Below are 22,420 nucleotides of genomic sequence, written 5' to 3' on the forward strand. Positions count from 1 at the left end.
CCATCTCTCTTTAAATCACTACTCTTGTGAGCACATAGTAGGCGCTCAAATGAGTGGATGGGTGGACACGCAGATAAACTCCAGTTGTAGGTGGCTGCAGATTCTTGGCCTGGAAGACAGGAGACCTGGGTTCTGCTTCCACCTCTGCCAGGTTTGCAGTGGTGTGATCCTGGGAAAGTGGTAACTCACTCCAGGTCTGTTTATCTGTGTCCTCCACTGTAACAGGGAATCTGCAGTCATTTCTGACACACTGCTCTACCTATATATGGGATTATGTTCTGATGTCACTTCCACTCAGCTTTCTTTTCCTTGCCTTTCCCCCCCCTTCATATAAATATATAGTAAGTCAATAAATTATGAAAGGGCAGGTTGATAATGGACTGCTGATGGGCCAGGCTTATGCAGAGTGCTTCTGCAAAGCAATAGTGTTTGGACTTTGAACCAAACCGCTGTGACAGCAAGTTGGAGAATCAACTGTTTTCAGCTAAGTGTCCTCTGTAATTACCTAATTTGCTCTTTGTGCATGCCTGGGAGGGAGAATGGTGGGCAGAGGGAGCCTGCTGTGTAGGAATTTTCCTGGGTTGGTGAGGGGATACCCTGGAAGATAGGATTTTATAAGCTTATCTATTGAAGGCAGATATTTCCAGCTGGACTAGTGCCCAGGTAACATTATCTCAAGGTCTTATCCTAGCACAGAAGGATTAAAATGAGAAATACCAAGACTTGGGCTGCAACCTATGGCTGACTTGGGGTCAGGAAGCTGCATTCTGTTCCTGGTTCTGCCACATACTGTCTGTGGAACTGTGGGCACATTGTGTAACCAACCTCTCTGAGCCTCAGTGTTTGCCTCTAATTTTTTTTTTTAATGGAGCATCTGCACTGCCTACCTCACAGGGCGGTGTGATTCAATGTGATGTACAGGTGGGAGTTCAATGAAGCCAATTCTATACAAATGTCAGGTGTTACTACTAACTTTAAATCTATATGATGGTGTCTGATTCATTGGTAGGGGGTAGTGGAGAGGTATTTGGGTATTTTGTCTGCTTAGTTCCTCAAGTAATGTCACTGACACCCCCTGATTCTCAGTCAGATAGGAAGGGGAGGTTTAAGGGAGGGACTGATTCTTGTTAGGAAGATACTCACGCCTACCTTCCTCCTTGACAAATTCCTGACTTTGGAAAAGCTTGTCCATGGCTATAAATTCTACTCCTGCTCTTATTTCCAAAAGTGTGGGACAGTGGCACAAGAACTCAATTTGAGCTGCTCAGCTAAGGCCAGCCAGATACCCTTTCCTACTTAGAAGCACTTTCGTGTGACCCTCTTCTGGGCCTCAGGCCTGTGAAGGGTTAAGCGAACCACACCCTCAGCAGGAACAGCCTCGGACTTTGTGCTGAGCAGCTGTCTCTGGCTTCTGGCTTGGCTGACACAAGGAGCCCTGGCTAGAGGAGGCAGCACAGAGGAAGGTCAGAAGAGTGGAAACGGGCAAGAGGAGGGCAGCTTCTTTCCTGGCCTCTCTGACACCATGGACAGCTCCTGTTAACAAAGGCACCTCCACCTTTGGGGCAGCCATCCTATGCCCCCTTCCTTTTGAATTGGGATTTCATCCACCATTCTCCAAGGGACAGTGAAGTTACACCCTAGTTCCAGTGTTAGGTGAGTCTAGCCTTGACCTGTCACTGCTCCTCTTTTTACGTCTTGGGGTGCCTATCTGGGGGCTGCTTCCTTTTCCCCTTCCCCATCTCCAACCAGTCATATTTCCACTTTCCTAAAATCCAAATTCAAAGAAGATGCCTTCTTTTAGCCCTACTTCTTCTCACCCTTCCCTGCCAAGTTACTTAACTTTTTTTTTTTTTTCTAAATCTGGAAAATGTGGGATAAATATAGTACCTAGTTCATGAAGCTCTTGTAAGCATCATATGAATGAATACATGTAAACTGTTCAGAGCCCTGCCCGGCCCATGGTACTCGCTACTTGATTGCTAGAACTGCTATTATCAGTATTCTCAATGCTCCCTTCATTGTATCCTTCCAGGAAGTGACAAATGCTTTCTTTTCCTGGAGCATGGGGAAAGCAGAGTGAAGGGAGAAAGCAGCCTGTGTCCCCTTCATGCTCCACCATCCATTCCTGCTCCCTTCCCCTCCCCCACACAGGTTCAGCTATGTAGGAGTGGAGAAGGGTATGGCTCTTTTATTCCTGTAGGGAGTGGCACTGACCATTGTACTAGTAATTCTGTCCTGAGCCAGGCCACCCCCACCTACTCAGTCCCACAGGAAAAACTGGGCTTCCTCCTGAGGGAACACCTACTGTGTGCCTACTGTGTGGGGCCCAGTCAGTAGACCGAGTCTCCCTGCTTCTCCAGCTCTGCTCCTCCTCGCTCATTTCCATCAGCTACTAAAAATCTGGGAATGTCCCGCTGGGGCAAACAAAGTCTAGGCCAGGTTATAAGAATTTGTATGAAAGCCGGAAGTAGAAAAATAGGGACAGAAGTGTAGGCACATCTACAGGTCCTGGCAGTTGGGGAAATAAAGCTAACTTCTATTTTCTTTGGGGTAGTCTAATCTTTTATGGAGGAACTCCTGCCTGTCCTCAAACTCATCACCTCTATGGTCCTCCTTTAAAAAATGAATCTCACTTTTGAATGAGAGGGGAGGAGAGATCTTTGAAGGGACTTTTGAAATGGGCTTGGGTGGGTTGGGTGACTGAAATAGGCTAGGCTGTGGGAGATAGGGAGTTGAGAAGAACTGGGCACAATGGTCAGGGAGTCTAGACTTTGGCCAGGGTCTCAATGCAGGAGAGAGAGAGCTTTCAATGCCTGGCTGTGGCACAAAGCTTATCTTGTCCTCCCCAACACGCTCTCTTGCAAGCACAGTTGTGCTTCTATACTTGCTACCTGTAAAGCCTTCCTTACCCTGGTGGTCAGAGGTAGGTGACCACCATATCCTCCCTGTCCCTACCAACCCTGACCCAGGGAGCAGAAGGTCCTCCCACCTCCTGCTGGGTTTTATGCAGCCTCCACAGTTATTGTGGGCTAGTCCAGAGGCCTCTCCTGAGCCGGGGACTCTAGGACTGGACTGGGGGGGGTGGCTCTCAGGGCTTCTGCTTTCCTCTGTTACTGGTCTCTAAAGCTGAGCAGACGTCAGCAAACAGCTCCCCTTACTCCCAGGATCAATAGCCCCTGTGGACATGACTCTCCTGGAAAGTTCCATAGGGGTAGAGGACCTTGTACTCCTGGAACCCCTGGAGCAAGAGTCTCTGCTCAAGAACCTCCAGCTGCGCTTTGAAAACAAAGAGATTTACGTGAGTGCATATGGGCCCCCTGACTGGGTGTGTGGCTAGAGAGCTCACATGCCCCACTCTCCCACCCTCCTCATTTCCTTCACTTCCTTCCCCGGCTCCAGACCTACATTGGGAACGTGTTGGTCTCCGTGAATCCCTACCAACAGCTGCCCATCTATGGCCCAGAGTTCATTGCCAAATACCAGGACTGTACCTTCTATGAGCTGAAGCCCCATATGTAAGTAGAGGGACCACGGGAAGGTGATGGGCGTTCCTGATGATGAAACACCCTAATTTCCTCTATCCTTTCTCCTGAGGGAGATGCTCCAGCTGCCCTTTCCTCCCCTGGCCCTCGGGAGGCCCCTTCCTAGGCCGGTCACTTGCCACAGAATTAGAGGGTGGATGACTTTGGAGGCTGGACATTGAGAGAAACACAGTCTTGGACGGGCCCACCTTAGCCATTACCCACTTCTTCCCCTCAAGCTACGCACTGGCCAATGTGGCGTACCAGTCGCTGAGGTTCCGGGACCGAGACCAGTGCATCCTCATCACAGGCGAGAGTGGAGCCGGGAAGACTGGTGAGGCACCTGGCGGGGAGCTATGGTGTCACCGTGGGGACCACTCCCGCCTCTCCTAGGCCAGGCCTCCGTCCTGCCCCTCCCTGTCCCTGAAATTCCCTCTCCCGACTCTGAAGGGTCTGAGGTGCTGGAATGAGGGAAGTTAAGGAGGGAGGGGTGGATCCATGTGAGGGTTTCTCTTGCACAGAGGCTAGTAAGCTGGTGATGTCTTACGTGGCGGCCGTCTGCGGGAAAGGGGACCAGGTGAACTCTGTGAAGGAGCAACTGCTACACTCAAACCCAGTGCTGGAGGGTGAGGATTCTGCCCTCTGTACCCCTCCCTGTCACCCCTAGAGTCACCCGGCCCTAGACCCTCTTCCCCATCATTCCCAAACCACTGTTTCCATTCAGCCTGAGAAACCTGAGATGGGCACAATGACTGGAAGACATTCCTCCTTTTCCTTCCCTAGAGTCCCTCTTCTCCCCTCAGCCACCTCACTGCCCCTCTCCTCATCTCTGCAGCTTTTGGCAATGCCAAGACCATTCGCAACAACAACTCCTCTCGATTTGTGAGTGGACATCTCCCCGGTCTGGGAGGAGACGGTGTTGGGACTTGAGAGGGAGAAATGTGCCACAGACCCGTCCTGGACAGGGTGGTGACGAGAAGAGGAAGCAACATCTCTCTCTTTCTCTCTCTGGTCTCTGAAGGGAAAATACATGGATATTGAGTTTGACTTCAAAGGATCCCCCCTCGGTGGTGTCATCACAAACTGTATGTCTCCCTATTCCACTTATTGCCTCTCTCTTCCACCTGCCCCAGAGTGTCCCTTTCTGCTACTGTCCCTGCTAATCTGCTACTGTAGGTCGGAGGGACAGTAGACTCCCAGACTTCCCAACCACTAGGGATGTCAGGGATGAGGGCAGAGTTAGAGGGGAGATGAGGTATCTCCCAGACTCTCAAGACATTATTTTCTACTTCTCCGTCAGATCTGCTTGAGAAATCCCGAGTGGTGAAGCAGCTCAAAGGAGAAAGAAACTTCCACATCTTCTATCAGCTACTGGCTGGAGCAGATGCACAGCTGCTGAGTATGTGCCTGCCCCAGAGCACCCCTGGCCACCATTCAGTCCCCTCTGGGCCCCGCAGCCTCTTCTCCTGAGCCCCTCGGGTTTCTCCTTCCTGCAGTTCTCATCTGAATCTCATCCCCCGTTGTTGGGAGCAGATCCTGTGACCTCTGTGCTCTCTTCCTTTTCTAGGATTTTATTGTTAGGAATAAGCTTTCTTGCCTCTTCACTGCTTGTATTCCCCTGTCCTGCCGGGGTTCCTCTTTCCCCAAGCTGGATTCAAAAGTGGATCACTCATTTCCATCTACCATCCTTTCCGAACTTCAAATAAAGGGATTTTATTGATAGTTCAGCAGGAAATTAAGCAGGATATTGCAAGTGTTCGAGAATTTTTGATGAGCTTTAGTTGACGTTGTCCTGAGTCTACATCTGCCTTATCCAGGACCCTGTACTTGATTTTTCTCTTCTTAGATAGTTCTACATGGGATCCATTCATTCATTCATTCATTCATTCATTCATTCATCAAACATCTCTTGAACACCTATTATGATCAAACACTGTGCTAATCTCTAGGGATGTAGGGTTAAGTAAGACATGGATCCTGTCCCTGAAGAACTTACAGTCTCCTAGGAATGGCAGATGTGTGACCAGATACACTGCAATACAGGGTGATCAGTGCCAATAGGTCTGTGCAGATGGCCATAGAGCAGAAGCCTGGGGCATGCTGCCTAGTCCTGGGGAAGAACCCGTCCCAGCTTGAATGCTGTACTGGCCTGAGGGGGCTCTGGGTGGGCATTACTACAGGGTCTGGTGAGACTGAAGGCCCTGCCAGAGTTTTCCTCCCAGTCCTCCCTCTAGCTGTGGGCACTGTAGGTATCTAGACCCTGAGGGCCCATTCCTTTGGTTCTGATTATTCTGTTCTGGACTTGTGTTTATTTCCTTTTTCCCCCCGGCAGATCTCTATGGTTCAGGTGCCCCCACAGGTCTCATCCTCCCTCCTGGCTTAATAGTCTTGTTGTGTTCAAATTGTCTGAATCATAGGACACTTGTGTCTTGTTCTGGCTGATTCTGTCACTCATCGGTTTAAGATGAGTCCAGGCGGGGCCCTCCGTAGTGTCCTCCTCCCAAGGGCCTTTCCGACTCAGTCTCTGTTCAGATGTTCCTTTTCAGCAGGCTTCGGTTTTAAAATTGTGTTTTGGGATAAGCTGCCATTAAATTCTAGTTTGAGAGATACTCAATGAATCTCATGTCATTTGAATAACAAATAATTAATATCCTTAAAGCTCCATGATTAACCCACCTCTTCCCATCTCAGGTAAACAGCTTTGACCATTCCCTTGATTCATTTATTAAAAAGAAAAAAGTTCCTGCCTGCCAGCCGGGCATACAGAATATGAAGGGGCAAAACACAGTTCCAACACACAAGTTGTTTATCTGTGGGAGAGAGAAAAAATAACACTTAGCCCATGTGATAGGGGCTGGGATAGAGCTTCACCTGGGGGAACACAAGAGAGCCATGCGACAGCCCCACAACACCAGGGAATACCTTCCAGAAGAGGGGTCAGGGCTGGGGAACATAGCACCTCCATTGCGTCAGTGCTTAGTGAACAAACAGTGAGTGCACCTACAAGGGTGAGGGCTGAAGGCTGGGGTGGTGGGAGATGTGTGCTCCCCTTCTTCCCTTACCTTCACCCCCCCAGAGCCACTGAGACCAGAGCAGTGTGGAGGGTTGGTTTGTTCATTTTATTGTTTGAACCCTGAGGGTGGAGAGAAGCGTAAAATGAAATGTTCTTTTATAAAAGTTGGAGGGAAATCCCAATAATGACAAACACCTAAACCCTAAATACCACTTAAAAATTGAGTTGCCTGGCCAGTGTGGCTTAGTGGATTGAGCATCGTCCTATGGACTGAGACGTCCCAGTTCAATTCCCGGTCAGAACACATGCCCGGGTTTTTGGCTTGATCTCCAATGGGGGGCGTGCAGGAGGCAGCCAATCGATGTTTCTCTCTCTCCCTCCCTTCCTCTCTCTAAAAAAATCAACAAAAACATGTTTTTTTTAATGTAGTGTATTATAGGAATTAATGATCTGAAAACAAAGGAGGCAAGGGAAGAGACTAAAACAAAAAAGTCTTCTTTGAATAAATGAATGAACCAACCTGGGCCAGGGCTGTGAAGGTCAAGGCTGGAGGGCTGTAGAGAGCCCGTGTACTAACTCTGTCCCTGCACGCTGGCCCTCCCAGACACCCTGAAGCTCGAGCGGGACACAAGTGGCTATGGCTATTTGAACCAGGAAGTGTCCAGGGTGGATGGCATGGACGATGCCTCCAACTTCAAGGCTGTGCAGGTGGGTGCCTAGGGTGGGGTGTGCTTGGGCTCTTAGGCCAGCCCCTGAGCCCAGGCTCTGACTTTGAGAAGGGAGGCATTGGACTGGCACCACAGTTCAGCTTCTGATTTCTGCCTTCTCCTTCAGTGTGCGATGACTGTGATCGGGTTCTCAGAGGAGGAGATTCTATGGGTGCTAGAGGTGACAGCCCTGGTGCTGAAGCTGGGGAATGTGGAGCTGTCAGATGAGTTCCAGGCCAATGGGACACAAGCAAGTGGCATCCGTGACGGGAGAGGTCTGCACCCCTTGCTGAAGTCCCCCCCCCCCAGCTCCCTGAATCTCCTGCTGTCCTTCCACCATTGCTAGCATACTTAACTTCACTCTGAGTTAGTCCCACTCGGCCCGCTTCTGAGTTCTTCCCCAAACACTCATTGACGACTCCAGGTAAGGCATATTGGAATGAGGTTTTGAAGTTTGATAGACATAAGTTCTGACTCCTTTCTGAGTCACCTATTTCGGGTGATTCTCATATTAAAGTAGATAATGCATGAAAAGTTCCCAGGTCTCCTCGTTCTCCTCCTCCTCCTCCCCAGACCTTCTTCAGGGCTATGTTGTGGATTGGCTGCAAGGACTTGTCCAGCAAGACCCAGGAAACCAGTCTCCCAGCAATATAACTTACCAACCCTACCTCCCTCTCCTGGGAGAAAGCCCTCTCTCAGGCCATGCTGTATTTCCTCATCACCCCAGGTGTTCAGGAGATTGGGGAAATGATGGGTTTGAATTCAAAGGACCTAGAGAGATCTTTGTGCTCAAGGACCGTGAAAACTGCTAAAGAAAAGGTGGTCACTGCACTGAATGTCATTCAGGTAAGGGGCCCTATGGAAGGGGTATTTGGAGTCTGTTCTGTGGCTGCCACACTAACCAGCTTGGCCTTACCCTGTAGGCTCAGTATGCTCGGGATGCTCTGGCTAAGAACGTCTACAGCCGTCTCTTCAACTGGATAGTGAATCGGATCAATGAGAGTATCAAGGTGAGAGATCACCCTCCTCCCTCAGCACTCCCCCGCCTGTCTCACTTCTCTTGCCCTGGTCACCAGCCCTCAACCTTGGGTGCTGAGATGGACAGAGTCAGGACAATGAGGTGTAGTGTGCAGTGTCTTCCAGTAGTGATGGCTGTGGAAACATCACTGATTTTGAGTTCGGCTATCTGGACAGGCTCCTTGCCAGCCAAGCAGCCTTTCAGTTTCACAAAGCTTCTGAACTTCAGTGTCCTGATTTGGAAAATGGAACGTTACTGCCTACCTGCTTCACAGGTTTAGTGAGGATCAGATGAAATTATGTACATGGTTGTCATATAACCAACAATTTCACTCCTCGGCATGTATTCAAGCAAATTGAAAACAGATATACATGAATGTTCATAGAAGTGTTATTCTTAATAACCAAAAAGTGGCGACAATCCAAATGTCTGTCAGCTGGTGAGTGGATAAATAAAATGTGCTATGTGCATACAATGGGGTATTATTTGACCATGAAAAGGAATAAAATACTGGTACATACTCAACAGGGATGAACTTTGAAAACTGTTGAATGAAAGAAGCCAGACACAAAAGGCCACATTTTGAATGACTCCATTTATACAAAATGTCCAGAGTAGGCAAATCCATAGACATGGGAAGTAAATCGGTGGTTACCTGGGGCTGGGGTAGGGAGGTAGAGGGGAATGGGGAGTGATTGCTAATGGGTGTGGGTACAGGGTTTGTTTTGGGGGGAATGATGAAAATGTTCTGGAATTAGGTAGTGGTGATGGTTGTGTACCTTCTGAATATACTTTAAAAACCCACTGAATTATATACTTTTAAAGGGTAAATTTTCTGGTGTGTGAATTAGACCAAAATAGAGCTATTATTTAAAAATTATGTACATGAAAATGCCATCAATTTGGAAGGTATTATTGGAAGTCAGTGGAGTAAAATGGGATTTGATTTTAGGTTTGGTAAATGCTTAGCCCTTTTGAAATTTGATTTCCTATAAAATAGGAATAATCATACCTTATAGGGTTATGATATGCTCAATCAAATAAGAACATAGAATTTTTTGTAAAATGTTCAACAAATTAAGAGATGGTTATTTTCCTGAGAGGATTTCAATGTCTTTCTGTGTCATACCATGGGAGCATCACCCTGGAATCTATTTACATCTTTCCTTTCCTCCCTCTTTGCTGGTCCTACAGCACCTAGAAGAGGAAGGAGAATAAAATGACAGTTCCTTTCCAGCTTGGTCAAGCTCACCTGAGTTCTGTTTGCTCCTTGCTCCAATTACATCCATCATATCCACTGCAGGGCCTGTCCTCAGGTTTACCTTTTCCTCCTCTTCAGGTGGGCACCGGGGAGAAGAGGAAGGTAATGGGGGTCCTGGATATCTATGGCTTTGAAATATTAGAGGTAAGACAACTTCACCCAACCTCGGTGCCCTCCTTCCCTGGGGTTAGGGGTGGATGGGCTCCCAGGGGAATGTGAGAGGTGGGTTAGGGCTGAGAGGAAGGGGACATCTTGGACTGAGCTGGTCTCTCTCGTTAACCTACGTACCTTCCTTAGGACAATAGCTTTGAGCAGTTCGTGATCAACTACTGCAATGAGAAGCTACAGCAGGTGTTCATAGAGCTAACGCTGAAAGAGGAACAAGAGGAATACAAAAGAGAGGTAAACCAAGCCTTCTCTCCACTTCCCCAGATCTTTCTCTCTCCTTGATCACAATTTCCTCTCAATTGTTCCCGGGTAGGGACACAAAGAACAAAAAGTTCCTCCTGCACAGCTGAACATTCCAGCTTTACCAAGAAGCCCTAATTTTCTGCTCTCAGTACCCTCAGCTTCCCCTCCTCCCACTCCAGGCCAGGCAAGGAAGGGTGATGGAAGGGTGTGTGGAGGGGGCACTCATGACAAGAGTGAAGTGACAGCTGCGCTTGGCCTATGGCGCACTGTGAGCCAAATTTGGAAGGGACATTTCTCCTGGGCTTGGCTCCCCACCACATCCCTTTCTGAGCTTTTCTCTGACTCCTCCAAATCCTTTATCTCCTCCAGGCCCTGGCTGATGTCTCCTTCCCCTCTTGTAGCACCCTGATCCCAACTTTCTCACCAGAAGTGCCCATGGCTCAGAATTTCCACACTCCTTCCCCTGTTCAGCGAAAACCCCTGTTCTCGAGGGCTAGGTGTTAGAGCAGCTCTCTGATTGAGCTATTTCACTGCAATGTGTGAATGGCTGTCTCGCTCATCAGAATCCTCCCAGGGATGCTCCCTGCGAGCTCTCAGGAGTCTGCTGTGGCAGAGCTTCAGGCACTGTGGTGATGACGTAGGGAGGATTTTTTTAGAGCATTTTGTATGTTTTTATTTTAAATTTTTACTGATTGATTATTAGAGAGAGAAAGGGGGGAGGAGAGAGAGAGAAAGAGTGAGAGAGAGAAAGAGAAACTCTGATTTGTTGTTCCACTTATTTATGCATTTGTTGGTTGCTTCTTGTATGTGCCCTGACCGGTGATCCAACCCACAACCTTGGCCTATCAGGATGAGGCTCTAACCAACTGTGCTACCTGGCCAGAGCTTATTTAAACATTTTAAATGATCAAATAGATAATACATTTCCATGCTTCAAAATTCAAAAAGCTGTCCTGGCCGGTTTGGCTCAGCGGTTGGAGCGTCGGCCTGCGGTCCAGAGAGACCCGGGTTCGGTTCCCGCTAAGGGCACGTACCTCGGTTGCAGATTGTCCCCGGCCCTGGTTGGTCGTGAGGGTGGCAGCCACTCGATGTGTCCCTTCACATTGATGTTTCTCTCTCTCTCTCCCTCCCACTCTATCTGAACAAAAAATGGAAAAATGTCCTCGGGTGAGGATAAAAAAAAAGAAAAAAAAAATTCAAAAAGCTTAAAAAAGTGTATAAAGAAAGACCTCTCTCCCACCCCATCCCCAGCCTCCTCGATTTTATTCCCAGCTAGAGGCAGCTGAAGCGGGCCTCCTTCCGGAGGTCTTTGAAGTGTAATCAAACAAGTCTGTAAATATATTTCCCCACAAAATGTATTCACATAGCAGTGAATACACTCTCCTGTACATCTTGCTTTCATAAGTTAACAAGAGGTCTTTCTGTATCAGTATGTAAAGATGCTTTTTTAGAGCTACATAGGATTATAAGAATATCATAATTCATCTCACCAGTCAGGGAAGCATTTCTGGAATGAAGTGAGAGGGCAACTGAATTCCAGCCTGCATCCCCTGAAGACCTGTGGGTGAGGAGGGAGAGAAAGGCTTATGTTGCCTAGTCACGCCTGGGAGTGGCCTGAACTGCATCGTCTGGCCTTTGGGTGGGATCAGGAGCTATCCTGCCTGCAGGCCCGGTGCCCAACAAATCCCTAAACCAGAGAAAGGTTGTCTTTGGGTTTTCTGCTTCTGTATCCATTCTTGCTTTTTTTTTTAAAAGTATGTAGTCCTAAAGTATCATGTTCAGCTGCAGTCCTGGATCAGTGTCCCCTGTGAACATGTTAGAATGCAAATTCCCAGGCCCTGTCCCAGACCTGTTGAATCAGAAACTTGAGGGCAGGGGCAGCAATCTGTGCTTTAACAAGCCATCCAATGCACACTGAAGACTGAGAATCGCTGATGTAGGTCTTTGAAGGTGTATCAAATTAGCTTTGTTGTTTGATGATAAACTCACGGACGGACGTGTTTGGTTCTGTAGTTTGTTGCCGGAGCAGTGTGGCCCTTTGCTCTTCCATATACTCCAGGATCCTTCCCCACCCCAGAGTTGGCTGATCCCTACTCCAGTCTTCACCCAACAGCTTATACTCCCCTCTCTGCCCTACAGCACCTACAGGGCTCTCTGCATTGACTCCCCCTCAGTGCTGCTCTGGTTCTTCCCATGTGTCCCTCTAGCCACACCACAGATTCTCCATCAACCTGGAGGAACAGGGACATAAATAGAAACCCACCAAGGACCCCTCTGAACTATAGGGTTTTCTGATGGTCCTTTGTGGGATGGGTGAAAGGGAGCCTGGGTATGGTGGGGTCTTTGAGGACTTGTCTTGGACCTGCTCCCTGTAATTTTTTACATCTCCCCTTGCCAGGGCATACCGTGGGAAAAGGTGGACTACTTTGATAATGGCATTATCTGTAACCTTATTGAGCATGTGAGTTATCCTTTTCTTATCTTTGGGACCTGCCCTGAACATCCTTCCCCTAACTCTTTCATCCCCTTCCCCTCACCCCACTTGGTAAGGATGGTTAAAGAGGGCAAAGGATGAGTGGGCAGAGGACCTGGACATCTTGGGGGACCAGGCCTAGGTTGGGCTGATGCCATTCCCCTGGCCAGAATCAGCGAGGTATCCTGGCTATGCTGGATGAGGAGTGCCTGCGGCCTGGGGTGGTCAGTGATTCCACCTTCCTAGCGAAGCTGAACCAGCTCTTCTCCAAGCATGATTACTACGAGAGCAAAGTCACCCAGAACGCCCAGCGCCAGTATGACCACACCATGGGTCTCAGCTGCTTCCGCATCTGCCACTATGCGGGCAAGGTGATATGGCAGGGCTGGAGGGTCGAGACTAGGGCCTGAGCACAGGCTGAAGGCAATGGGGAAGGAACTGGGGGGAGATGAGAACTGGGAGGGCCAAGTGCTGGGACAAGGCCTTGGGTTCTCCAGACCAACAGATGTTCTTCTCCAGGTGACATATAACGTGAATGGCTTCATCGACAAGAATAATGACCTACTCTTCCGGGACTTGTCCCAGGCCATGTGGAAGGCCCAGCACCCCCTCCTTCGGTCCTTGTTCCCTGAGGGTGATCCTAAGCAGGCCTCTCTCAAACGCCCCCCAACTGCTGGGGCCCAGTTTAAAAGTTCTGTGGCCATCCTCATGAAGAACCTATATTCCAAGAACCCCAACTACATCAGGTGACATACTGGGTACACAGGGAAACATGCTACATACGTAAAAGCATGCACATGGTCTGGGCACTGTAGAACATGTCCCTGTTGAGGGGAGGTCAGAGGCCCTTTCCTCATGGAAAACAGCCGGATGAGTCGCTGAGAGTCCTGTAGCAGAGAGAGCATCAGCTTTGGGTAGGGACCGTACTATAGTGAGTTACACTGCAAAGGCTAATGTATACACACCCTTTGAAATTTTTCACCTTAGGGGAATGTATGCAGAATTGGGGTGTAGAGACCAGGGTGGGTTACACTGGCAGAGGTGAAGCTCCTGAAGCCTGGACATTGCTCTACCTCCCACCAGGTGTATAAAGCCCAATGAGCATCAGCAACGAGGTCAGTTCTCCCCGGAGTTGGTGGCAACCCAGGCTCGGTACCTGGGACTGCTGGAGAACGTGCGGGTGCGCCGGGCGGGCTATGCCTTCCGCCAGCAGTACAAGTCCTTCCTGGAAAGGTACCGATTGCTGAGCCGGAGCACTTGGCCTCACTGGAGCGGGGGAGACCGGTAAGACTCTGGGGAGTGGAGAAGGGCAGTGCAGGGAACATCTGTGGGGGAAGAGACTCAAGTCTTGTTCAAGCTTTGGACTCGTCTCCCGGGTGAAAGGGTTAGGGGAAAGGTGAGAGGATCCTCTCCTGGGTTGCCCCTCAGCAGCTCTCTCCATTTGCTCTTGTAGGGAGGGGGTCGAAAAGATCATGGGGGAACTGAACATGTTGTCAGAGGAGGTGACCTTTGGGAAGACAAAGATCTTCATTAAAAGCCCCAAGACTGTGAGTTGGAGTGCGCACCTGCCCGTGGTGGGGGTGGGAGGTGGAAGAGTTGGGGAGCTCCTCTGAATGAGAGGCTGGGTGGGGAGGGGAGCGTGTGTAGTTCTGAGCGGATAGTGGACGAGGAGGTCTCTCTGCAGGGACTGAATCCTCGGCTCCCCACCCTGTCCTGAGAGCCCTGGGAGGCATGTGTGCTTGCGCGGCCTGCCCCGAGTGTCTCTGCTTGATGCTTGAAGCAGGACTCCTTGTGGGCCTGGCTGATGTGTTGCTTGTGTCTGAGTTTCCAAATCCTGGCATAGTGCCTGCTGCAGAGTTAGAGTTCAGTAGAAGCTTTTTAAATGAAGTAATAAATAAATGAGTGAACTAAGAAGACAAAGGGATGATCCAATAAAACCCTGGCTGGGAAGCTCCGGTGCTGTGGGTACAGGAAGAGAGTGGGTTCCTCTAGGCCAGCCTCTCTGCCCCCCCTTCACCTCCCCACAGCTTTTCTACCTGGAAGAGCAGAGGCGCTTTAGGATCCAGCAGCTGGCCACACTCATACAGAAGCTGTACCGAGGCTGGCGCTGCCGCACCCACTACCAGCAGATGCGCAAGAGTCAGATCCTCATTTCCTCTTGGTTTCGGGGCAACATGGTACCAGTTACCCCCAAAGTCCCATCCCCTCAATCCAATATGAGAGCGGGAAGTGGGAGAGGTGGTTCAGGAGGTAGAGTTTTCTAACAGACCCATTGTTTTCTGCAGCAAAAGAAACGCTATGGGAAGATAAAGGCGTCAGTATTGTTGATCCAGGCTTTTGTGCGAGGGTGGAAGGTAATTGGAAAGGGGAGAAGGGTTCCCTTCCCACACATGCTTCCCTCCCCACATGTGGTTCCTTCTGGATTGTCTCAGCTGCTGGGGGAAGGAGTAGCCGAAAGCAAGTCCTGCTCAAACCTAGGACATAGCACTGCAATGGCATGTCCTTGTCTGGGTGTTTCTGGGTATGCTCCCTGTGTGTCTGGGAGTATGGTGCATGCTGGGAAGGTTCGGATACATGTGTGGCTCTGCCTTCTGCTCCGAGTGTCCTCCTTATTGCCAACTTGTCTGACTGCTCTCCCCAGGTACGGTCTCAGCTCCTTATCCTACTCTGTTCTTTGTGTGATTGACAAAGAGTAGAAACTCTTCTAGGTCTATCTTCTGTCTTCTAGATCTAACTATCTTTGCTTTGGCTCCTTTATTGTATGTCCCTGCCAGGCCCGCAAGGATTATCGAAAATACTTCCGGTCAGGGGCTGCGCTCACCTTGGCAGATTTCATCTACAAGAGCATAGTAAGTGGTGGGTGTGGAGGGTGGAAATGGGTGGGGGTTGAGGATGGAGAGACAGGTTTGAAAGAGAACGATGTGGGGTTTGAGAAGAAGTGACTCAAAGCTTTCCCCACAAGAGCTTCCTTGACCTGCATGTCTCAGGGCCCAGGGGCAGAATCAGAGCACATTTGGGGTTGAGTGAACACTGTAGGCAACCTGGTAGGAGGAAGGGGTCCCAGCAAACTCAAGAAGAGACGGGCTGGATGGTTTACAACAGTTGAAGAGCTGAGCCTCATTGAAGACCAGAGTGAGGGCACATCGGGTCAACTAGTTCAGTCTTCTGAGGTCAATTTTAGAGTTGGAGTGGAGGTGGAGGAATTATATTTTTCTTCTATCTCTTCTGAAACTACTGCAGGCGAGTCTGAAATTAAGCGTCAGGAAGGATCTTAATCCCGGAGGACTCTGGTCAGAGTGTGCAGGAAGAAGCCAGGACCAGGGCAGTTTCCAGTGAGAGGAAAACAGGGGCAGAGAAGGGTGACAGATGGCTATGCTGCTCCTGAGGAGGGTCCGAGGGAAACCAGACAGGGCGGGAGCCTCGGGAAATGCCAGAGAGTAGGAGGAGGAACAGAGGTTTTAGACAGAGGGCCGGGTGAATTGGAACTGCCCCCTGCTGATTTGATTTTTGATGGTTAGGACTCTTACTAACTGTAATCATTCAGACAGGAGACACGTTCATTGGAGCTCTTCTTTGTTGTCGGAGAGGGAGGAATGGGGGCTCTGGGCCTCTCCGCCGCCTCCCTGAACATTCACTGTGTCCTCCTCCCCTGCCTCGGGGAAGCTCCGTTTTCCTAGGCCTGGTCCCTCCAGTGGCTCCGTGGGGTCTGCCTTCTCAGGGCTCCTGCTCTCTCTGCGGAACTGCATTCCTGAGACCTGTGACTGGTTTGCTCTTATCTCAGGACTTTCCCTTCTTCTGCCTTTTCTTTTTGTTCTTTTATTTATTTATTATTTTTTCTTCTTCCACCTCTTCTTTCACCTGTATATTATCAGGCATCTGCTGAATATCACCCCAGGACCTGTTGGGTTTGGAGCAGGATTTCACCAAATCGCACCCCTGCAGGAGTGCATGCAGGGAACCACTAGGCATTGATTCCCCCGGTGTTTCTGACTAGTCTATATTTTGCAATTGCCTTGCCTATAACTAATACTAAAACTAATGCCTGCTATTTCTTGAACACTTAACCATGCACTAAGCCCTTTACCTGCATTAATTCTAATGCTGTCAACAACCCTGAGAGGCAGACCAGAGACCAGAGACCGTAGTTGGTCTGCCAACTAAGGTCCAGAGAAGTTGAGTAACTTGCTAGGGGTCCCACAGTTGGGAAGTGGTAGAGCTGGGATACAAACTATTTGACTTTAGAGTTTTAACCACTGCCTGAAACTGCCTAATAAAGGCCTGGGCAACGTGGCCCTGGGTAGACCTGGGGATAGGAGGGCTACGTAGGGAAAGGCAGAATTTTCTAGACCTGGAAAAAATATAAATGGATAAATAAATAAAACTCTCACAGGCTCCACATGGAGGATTTGGGGAGACGCTTGGGAATGTTCATGGAGTTAAATCAAACTAGACCAAGGACCAGAGATTCCAGGGTGATGAGGCCAAGCCCACCAGGTGTTTGTAGTGGGAACACGAAGAGCTTGGCTGATTCCTAGAGCAACATGCTATGTGCTGTGCTTTCTTCTATTTTAATTTTTTAAACCTAATGTCTTAGTAAAAAGTTTTCATAAAAATTTCAAGAACTTGAAGTGCTCAAGATCAAGTTCTATACCTTCAATAATTCTATCCCATAAATGAAAAGGGTGCTGGGTGTCCCCTGAAGTATAAAGACTCATGAGTCCTGATTCTAGATTGGGGGAGACTAAACAGTCAGATGCTACGGGTGAAGCTTGATTGGATCCTGGCACAGTAAAAATAAAAAATAAAAAGATGAAAAGGACATTTTTAGAAGTTTATAAAAGACATTAGGAAAAATTTGAGTGTGTGTTGTTGTTGGATAAGTAAATCTAATTAATGTTAATTTTCTTAGGTGTAGTGATGGAGTTATGATTGTATAAGTGAATGACCTAGTTCTTGGGAGATGTATGCTTAAATTTTAGGGGGGATGTTTAAATGTTATGAGATCTGTAACCTACTTTAGGATGATGTGACAGCTTTGTATACGTGTGTGTATGTTAGAGAGAATGCAGATAGGGTAAGATGTTAACATTATCAATTGGTGAATTTAGGTGAAGGGTATACAGTACACAGATGTTTATTGTAATGTTTTCTTTATTGTAATGTTTAAAACTTTTATGTAAGTTTTAAAACTTTCATAATTATAAAATATATTGTATTAAATTTTTTAAAATCTTAAATCAGATTATGTCACCCTTTGTCTTCAAACCCTCTAGTGATGTTCTCTTTCACTCCGAATGAGAGCCTGTGTCCTTGCCTACCATGCCCGTTAGGGTCTGTCCTTGACCACCCATCTCTCTGACCTTCTCTCCTTTTACTAGATTTAGTTCAATCACACTAGCTTTCTTTCTGTTTCTGGAATAGACTCCCATTCTTTGCTGTCTCGGGCCTGCTTTTTTGCATCATAGCATCTATAATGAACTGGCATTACACTATATGTGGTTATTTGCTTATGGGAGGCCGCCTTTCCCTCCCCCAGTAGAATATGACCTCAGTGAGAATAAAGACTTGCTCTGTTCACTGCTGTGTCTCCATACCTAGACCCGTGCTAGGCACAGAGCAGACACTCAAATGGTGAAAACACTCAAGACCTGGGGCACTTTTTAAAGAGAGAGATTTTTATGCAAATAACAGTAGTACAAAAACAGGAGTACAGATAAAGTGCAGGGGGCTCCAAAGAAAGGAGGGGCACCCTCAAGCAGAGAACCAGGAGGCTCTGGAAGGATGGGTGGAGTCGGCTGGCGGTGCTGAGCTGAGAGCAGCGTGAGCCTAAGGGACAGGTGGCGATGCCTGGGCTGGGCAAGGGCACGGCGAGGAGTCCTGTCTGGTTGGTGTGCCAGGGTCGTGCAGGGGATCCTGGATGAGGTGCTGCTCTAAGTAAAAGACTTCGAATGCCAGGTTGGGATGTTGGGCTTGGCTGCTCAGAGAGGAGGGGACATTTGGTATCTGTTCACTAGCCAGCCATAGGCAGCTGTGAACTGAGAGAGCAGGAAGCTTTTGGAGCAAACTATTGAGACCAGTTATGGTTCTTCTCACTTCACGTTCCTGGCTAGCGGGTCTCTGCTTCGAACTAATCCTTCCCTCCCTTCAAACTCCCATCATGCTCTTTCTGCCCAGCCTCAAGCCTACACTTCATGCTGAAAGAGATCCAGGAGATGACACCCTTCTGTGTCCTCAGCTCCAGTCTCCTCAGTGCCACTCGTTGCTTCTCACTCTGGGTGGCCTTCCCCCATTTACGTGTCAAGATCTGGGTGTGAGTTTGCCTGTCAGGGGGTCTGTCTTCTCATCACTGAACTCTCAATTCCCCTGCTTCCAACCCAGGTACAGAAATTTCTACTGGGGCTGAAGAACAATTTGCCATCTACCAGTGTCTTGGACAAGAAGTGGCCAGCTGCCCCTTACAGGTGCTTCAGCACAGCTAACCAGGAGCTGCAGCGGCTCTTCCACCACTGCAGGGTGAGTGGTCCCGGCGCCTCTCCTCTCATTGGTCTTCTCTCCTCCCTCTGATTCTCTTCTTCCTTCCTCTTCCCTTCTTTTTCCCTTTTAAAAAATTGTGGTAGCTTTGACCGGTGAGGCTCAGTTTGTTGAGTGCCATCCCCTGAGCTGAAGAGACACAGATTTGATTCCCCGTCGGGACACATGCCCAAGTTGCAGGTTCAATCCCCCATCCAGGTGCATGCGGGAAGCAGCCAATTGATGTTTCTCTCTCACATTGATGTTTCTCTCTCTCCCTCTTCCTTCCTCTCTTTCTAAAATCAATCAAAAACTTGTGGTAAACATACATAACAAAATATACCATTTTAATCATTTTGCAGTATATGGTTTGGTGGCATTTGAGCACATTCACATTGTGCAATCATCACCACCATCCATCTCCATTTTTTGTCCTCCCAAACTGAAACTTTGTACCCAGTTAGCAATAACTCCCTACACCTCCTGCCCTAGCCTACTTTCTGTCTCTAGGAATTTGCTACAAAGGATGCTTAACGACGGGGCTACGTTCTGAGAAATGTGCATCATTAGACGATTTTGTTGTGCAAACACCATAGAGTGTACTTACACAAACCTTCGTGGTATATCCTACTCCACACCTGGGCTACAGCCTATTGATCCCAGGCTACAAGCCCGTGCAAAACAACACGAGATTAAAGTAAGCACATGAGAAAATGATGTCACCAAGAGACATGATAAACATGAGATATATGAAGCTGCTGCTGGCATAACATGGCATATACTGTTTGTAGCAAACATTTTTATATATTAAGTAGAGTGCTCTCTAAAATAGCGATTAAACCCAGCTGGTGTGGCTCAGTGGATTGAGCGTCGTCCCATGGAAGGAGAGAGGTTCCAGTTCGATTCTCAGTCAGGGCACACGCCCGAGTTGGGGTCTCGATCCCGGGCACAGGGCGTGTGCGAGGCAGCCGATTGATGTTTCTCTCTCACATCGATGTTTCTCTCTCTCTCTCTCAAAAGTCAATTAAAACATATTTTTAAAAAATAATGATAAAATAAAATAGCAATTAAAAGTATAGTATAGCAAATACATAAACCAGTGACATAGTCGTTTATTACTTATCAAGTATTACGTACATAGTTGTACGTGCTATACTCTATACACCTGTCAGTGCAGTAGGGTTGTTCACACCAGCATCACCACAAACACATGAGTGATGCATGTGCTACAATGTTACCATGCATGACTACAATGTCACAAGGTGATAGGAATTTTTCAGCTCTATTATAATCTTATGGGACCGCCATGGTACATGCAGTTCGTCGTTGACTGAAATGTTGTTCTGTGGTGCCTGTTTTTTTAGGTACCTCATGTAAATGGAATCATAAAATATTTGTCTTTTGTATTTGGCTTATTTCACTTAGCACAGTATTCTTCTATTTAGGAAATACTTATTGAGCACCTGTCTGGGACTTGGCCTTGTGCTGTGTGCTAGGCATATACTCCCTCCCCCAGCACCCCTCAGTCCCATCCTCCACCGCATTGCTTCTCCAGCCTCTGCCCTCTCTGAAGTGTCCAGTGTCTGTCCTTTTCCCTCTGTCTCTCTTCTCCAGTCCCTGTCCCTCTCCTTCTACATCACAATGTTCTCCCTTCCCAGCCCTGCCCTCTTCCTCCATGATCATAGCTTCTGCTCCAACTCACAGTGCAAGAAATTCCGGGATCGGCTGTCTCCAAAGCAGGTAGAGATCCTGAGGGAGAAGCTCTGTGCCAGCGAACTGTTCAAGGGCAAGAAGGCTGCGTACCCCCCGAGGTGAGAGCTGCTCAGACCTGCAGTCAGTGTCAGCAAGAGCAAAGAGCTACTCCCAGGTGGGATAGAGCAGTGGGTCTCAAACTTCGTGTCTATCAGAGTCACTAGGCTTGATAACCCCAGACTGCTGCACCCCCACCCCTCAGGTCTGGGATGGGGCCCAAGAATTTGCCTTTCTAATAGATTCCCAGGGGATACTGATGTTGGTCCTGGGCCGTGCTCTGAGAACCACTGAGATAGAGGACATGGTGGAGACGGGGGAGGAGCATTGGAGGACTAAGATGGGAACTCAGTGGAGGGAGGTGCGGGGCCTTGGGGGTCAGTGGGAAGGGCTTTGTCTCCACTGCATACTTCTTGTGTGTCCTCAGTGTTGCCATTCCATTTCGTGGTGACTACATTGGGCTGCAGGGGAACCCCAAGCTGCAGAAGCTGACGAGCAAGGAGGAAGGGCCTGTTCTGGTGGCAGAGACTGTGAAGAAGGTCAACCGTGGCAATGGCAAGGTGAAGGCTGGCGTCCTGACCTCCTCCCACAGCCTGATCCGGGCTAAGATGGTAGCTGGAAGGGAGGGGGTTGATCCCATCTTTCCTCACCCTTTCCCGTTCTCTCTAGACTTCCTCTCGAATTCTACTCCTGACCAAGGGGCATGTGATTCTCACAGACTCCAAGAAGTCCCAGGCCAAAACTGTCATTGGGCTAGAAAGTGTGGCCGGGGTATCAGTCACCAGCTTCAAGGATGGGCTTTTTTGCTTGCATCTGAGTGAGGTATCAGAGCGGGTGGGGGGAGGGGTCTCACCCTGCAGAAGGCAGTGGGCATCACAGGGCTGGAGTGGGCTGGAGGTGATGGGAACCAGACCTCTTGCTCCAACCTTTAATATCTCTCAGGCTGCTCCTGAGGAGAAAAAATTAACCCCTTCCCTACTATTTTTTCCTTCCTTAAGATATCATCAGTGGGTTCCAAGGGGGACTTCCTGTTGGTCAGTGAGCATGTGGTTGAACTGCTGACCAAAATGTATCGAACCGTGCTGGACACCACACAGAGGCAGCTTCCAGTCACTGTGACCGAGCAGTAAGGCCATGAGCTGGGGCTGAGGGACGAATTGGGACAGATGACGAAACTGTTGGTTGTAATCGGGAAAATTCGTGCAGTCAGAAATCGAAGCATACTGTGTCAGGGTAGGGCTCCGAGGGGCTTCTTAGTCCCCATACCCAGGTTCTCTGGAGTATTGAGTCTTCTGACCTTAGGGATGGGGGATGTATTTGTGTAGGAGATGAGGGCACTAGCTTTGCCTTTCTGTCTGTTCCTCCTCCAGGTTCTCAGTGAGGTTCAAGGAGAGCGATGTGGCTGTCAAGGTCATCCAGGGGCCTAAGGGTGATGGGAATGGCAAGCTAAACTGCAAGAAGAAGGGGAGTCATAGCCTGGAAGTAACTGTTTAGTGAGGAGGTGGGGCCTGATGCAGAGATGGCAGTTTCTTCCTCCTGGACCAGCCCCAGCCCCACCCACCCACCTCTGACCATGGGGTGGTGCTCAGAGACTGAAGAACCCTTGAAGAGGACCTTTCTTTTCCCAAACCGTCCTAGTCCTTTCTCCAAAGTTAGGTTCTTCCCACCCGCGCCTCTCTGCCCACTAATAAAACAAGTGACTTCCCGAAGGCTTGGTCCCATCTTCTCACTGACTTGTACTTAGCCCCCTCTCTTTC

General features: G+C 48.9%; 1 protein-coding gene across 2 annotated transcripts; it reads left to right on the forward strand.

The window, feature by feature from the left end:
- Positions 1 to 765: 765 nt before the first annotated feature.
- On the forward strand, positions 766 to 22,190 carry MYO1A (myosin IA). Of its 2 annotated transcripts, XM_036250888.1 has the most exons (28): positions 766 to 1,653; positions 3,165 to 3,298; positions 3,400 to 3,515; positions 3,761 to 3,855; positions 4,043 to 4,147; positions 4,357 to 4,403; positions 4,543 to 4,606; positions 4,822 to 4,920; positions 7,139 to 7,242; positions 7,369 to 7,516; positions 7,969 to 8,087; positions 8,165 to 8,251; positions 9,599 to 9,664; positions 9,818 to 9,922; positions 12,330 to 12,392; positions 12,575 to 12,775; positions 12,924 to 13,150; positions 13,488 to 13,688; positions 13,858 to 13,951; positions 14,432 to 14,581; positions 14,690 to 14,758; positions 15,179 to 15,253; positions 18,783 to 18,917; positions 20,619 to 20,725; positions 21,091 to 21,223; positions 21,333 to 21,485; positions 21,662 to 21,789; positions 22,034 to 22,190. In XM_036250888.1, the coding sequence occupies exons 2-28, from the start codon at positions 3,185 to 3,187 to the stop codon at positions 22,155 to 22,157; spliced, it is 3,129 nt and encodes a 1,042-aa protein (XP_036106781.1). In that variant the 5' UTR covers positions 766 to 1,653; positions 3,165 to 3,184; the 3' UTR covers positions 22,158 to 22,190. The 2 variants fall into 2 exon arrangements, with proteins under 2 accessions (XP_036106781.1, XP_036106782.1); XM_036250889.1 differs by lacking the exon at positions 12,575 to 12,775 and having other exon boundaries at positions 768 to 1,653; positions 22,034 to 22,189.
- The last annotated feature ends 230 nt before the right edge of the window (positions 22,191 to 22,420 follow it).

This window comes from Molossus molossus, unplaced genomic scaffold (assembly GCF_014108415.1).
Source record: "Molossus molossus isolate mMolMol1 unplaced genomic scaffold, mMolMol1.p scaffold_m16_p_10, whole genome shotgun sequence".
Classification (NCBI taxonomy): Eukaryota; Metazoa; Chordata; class Mammalia; order Chiroptera; family Molossidae; genus Molossus; species Molossus molossus.

What these genes read in the sequence shown, in the direction of transcription:
- MYO1A (XM_036250888.1), top strand. Translation starts at nt 3,185, where the DNA reads ATGACTCTCCTGGAAAGTTCCATAGGGGTAGAGGACCTTGTACTCCTG. An exon ending in CTGCACTGAATGTCATTCAG is followed by an intron (nt 8,088 to 8,164) that starts GTAAGGGGCCCT and finishes CTTACCCTGTAG; the next exon opens with GCTCAGTATGCTCGGGATGC. An exon ending in TCTGTAACCTTATTGAGCAT is followed by an intron (nt 12,393 to 12,574) that starts GTGAGTTATCCT and finishes TCCCCTGGCCAG; the next exon opens with AATCAGCGAGGTATCCTGGC.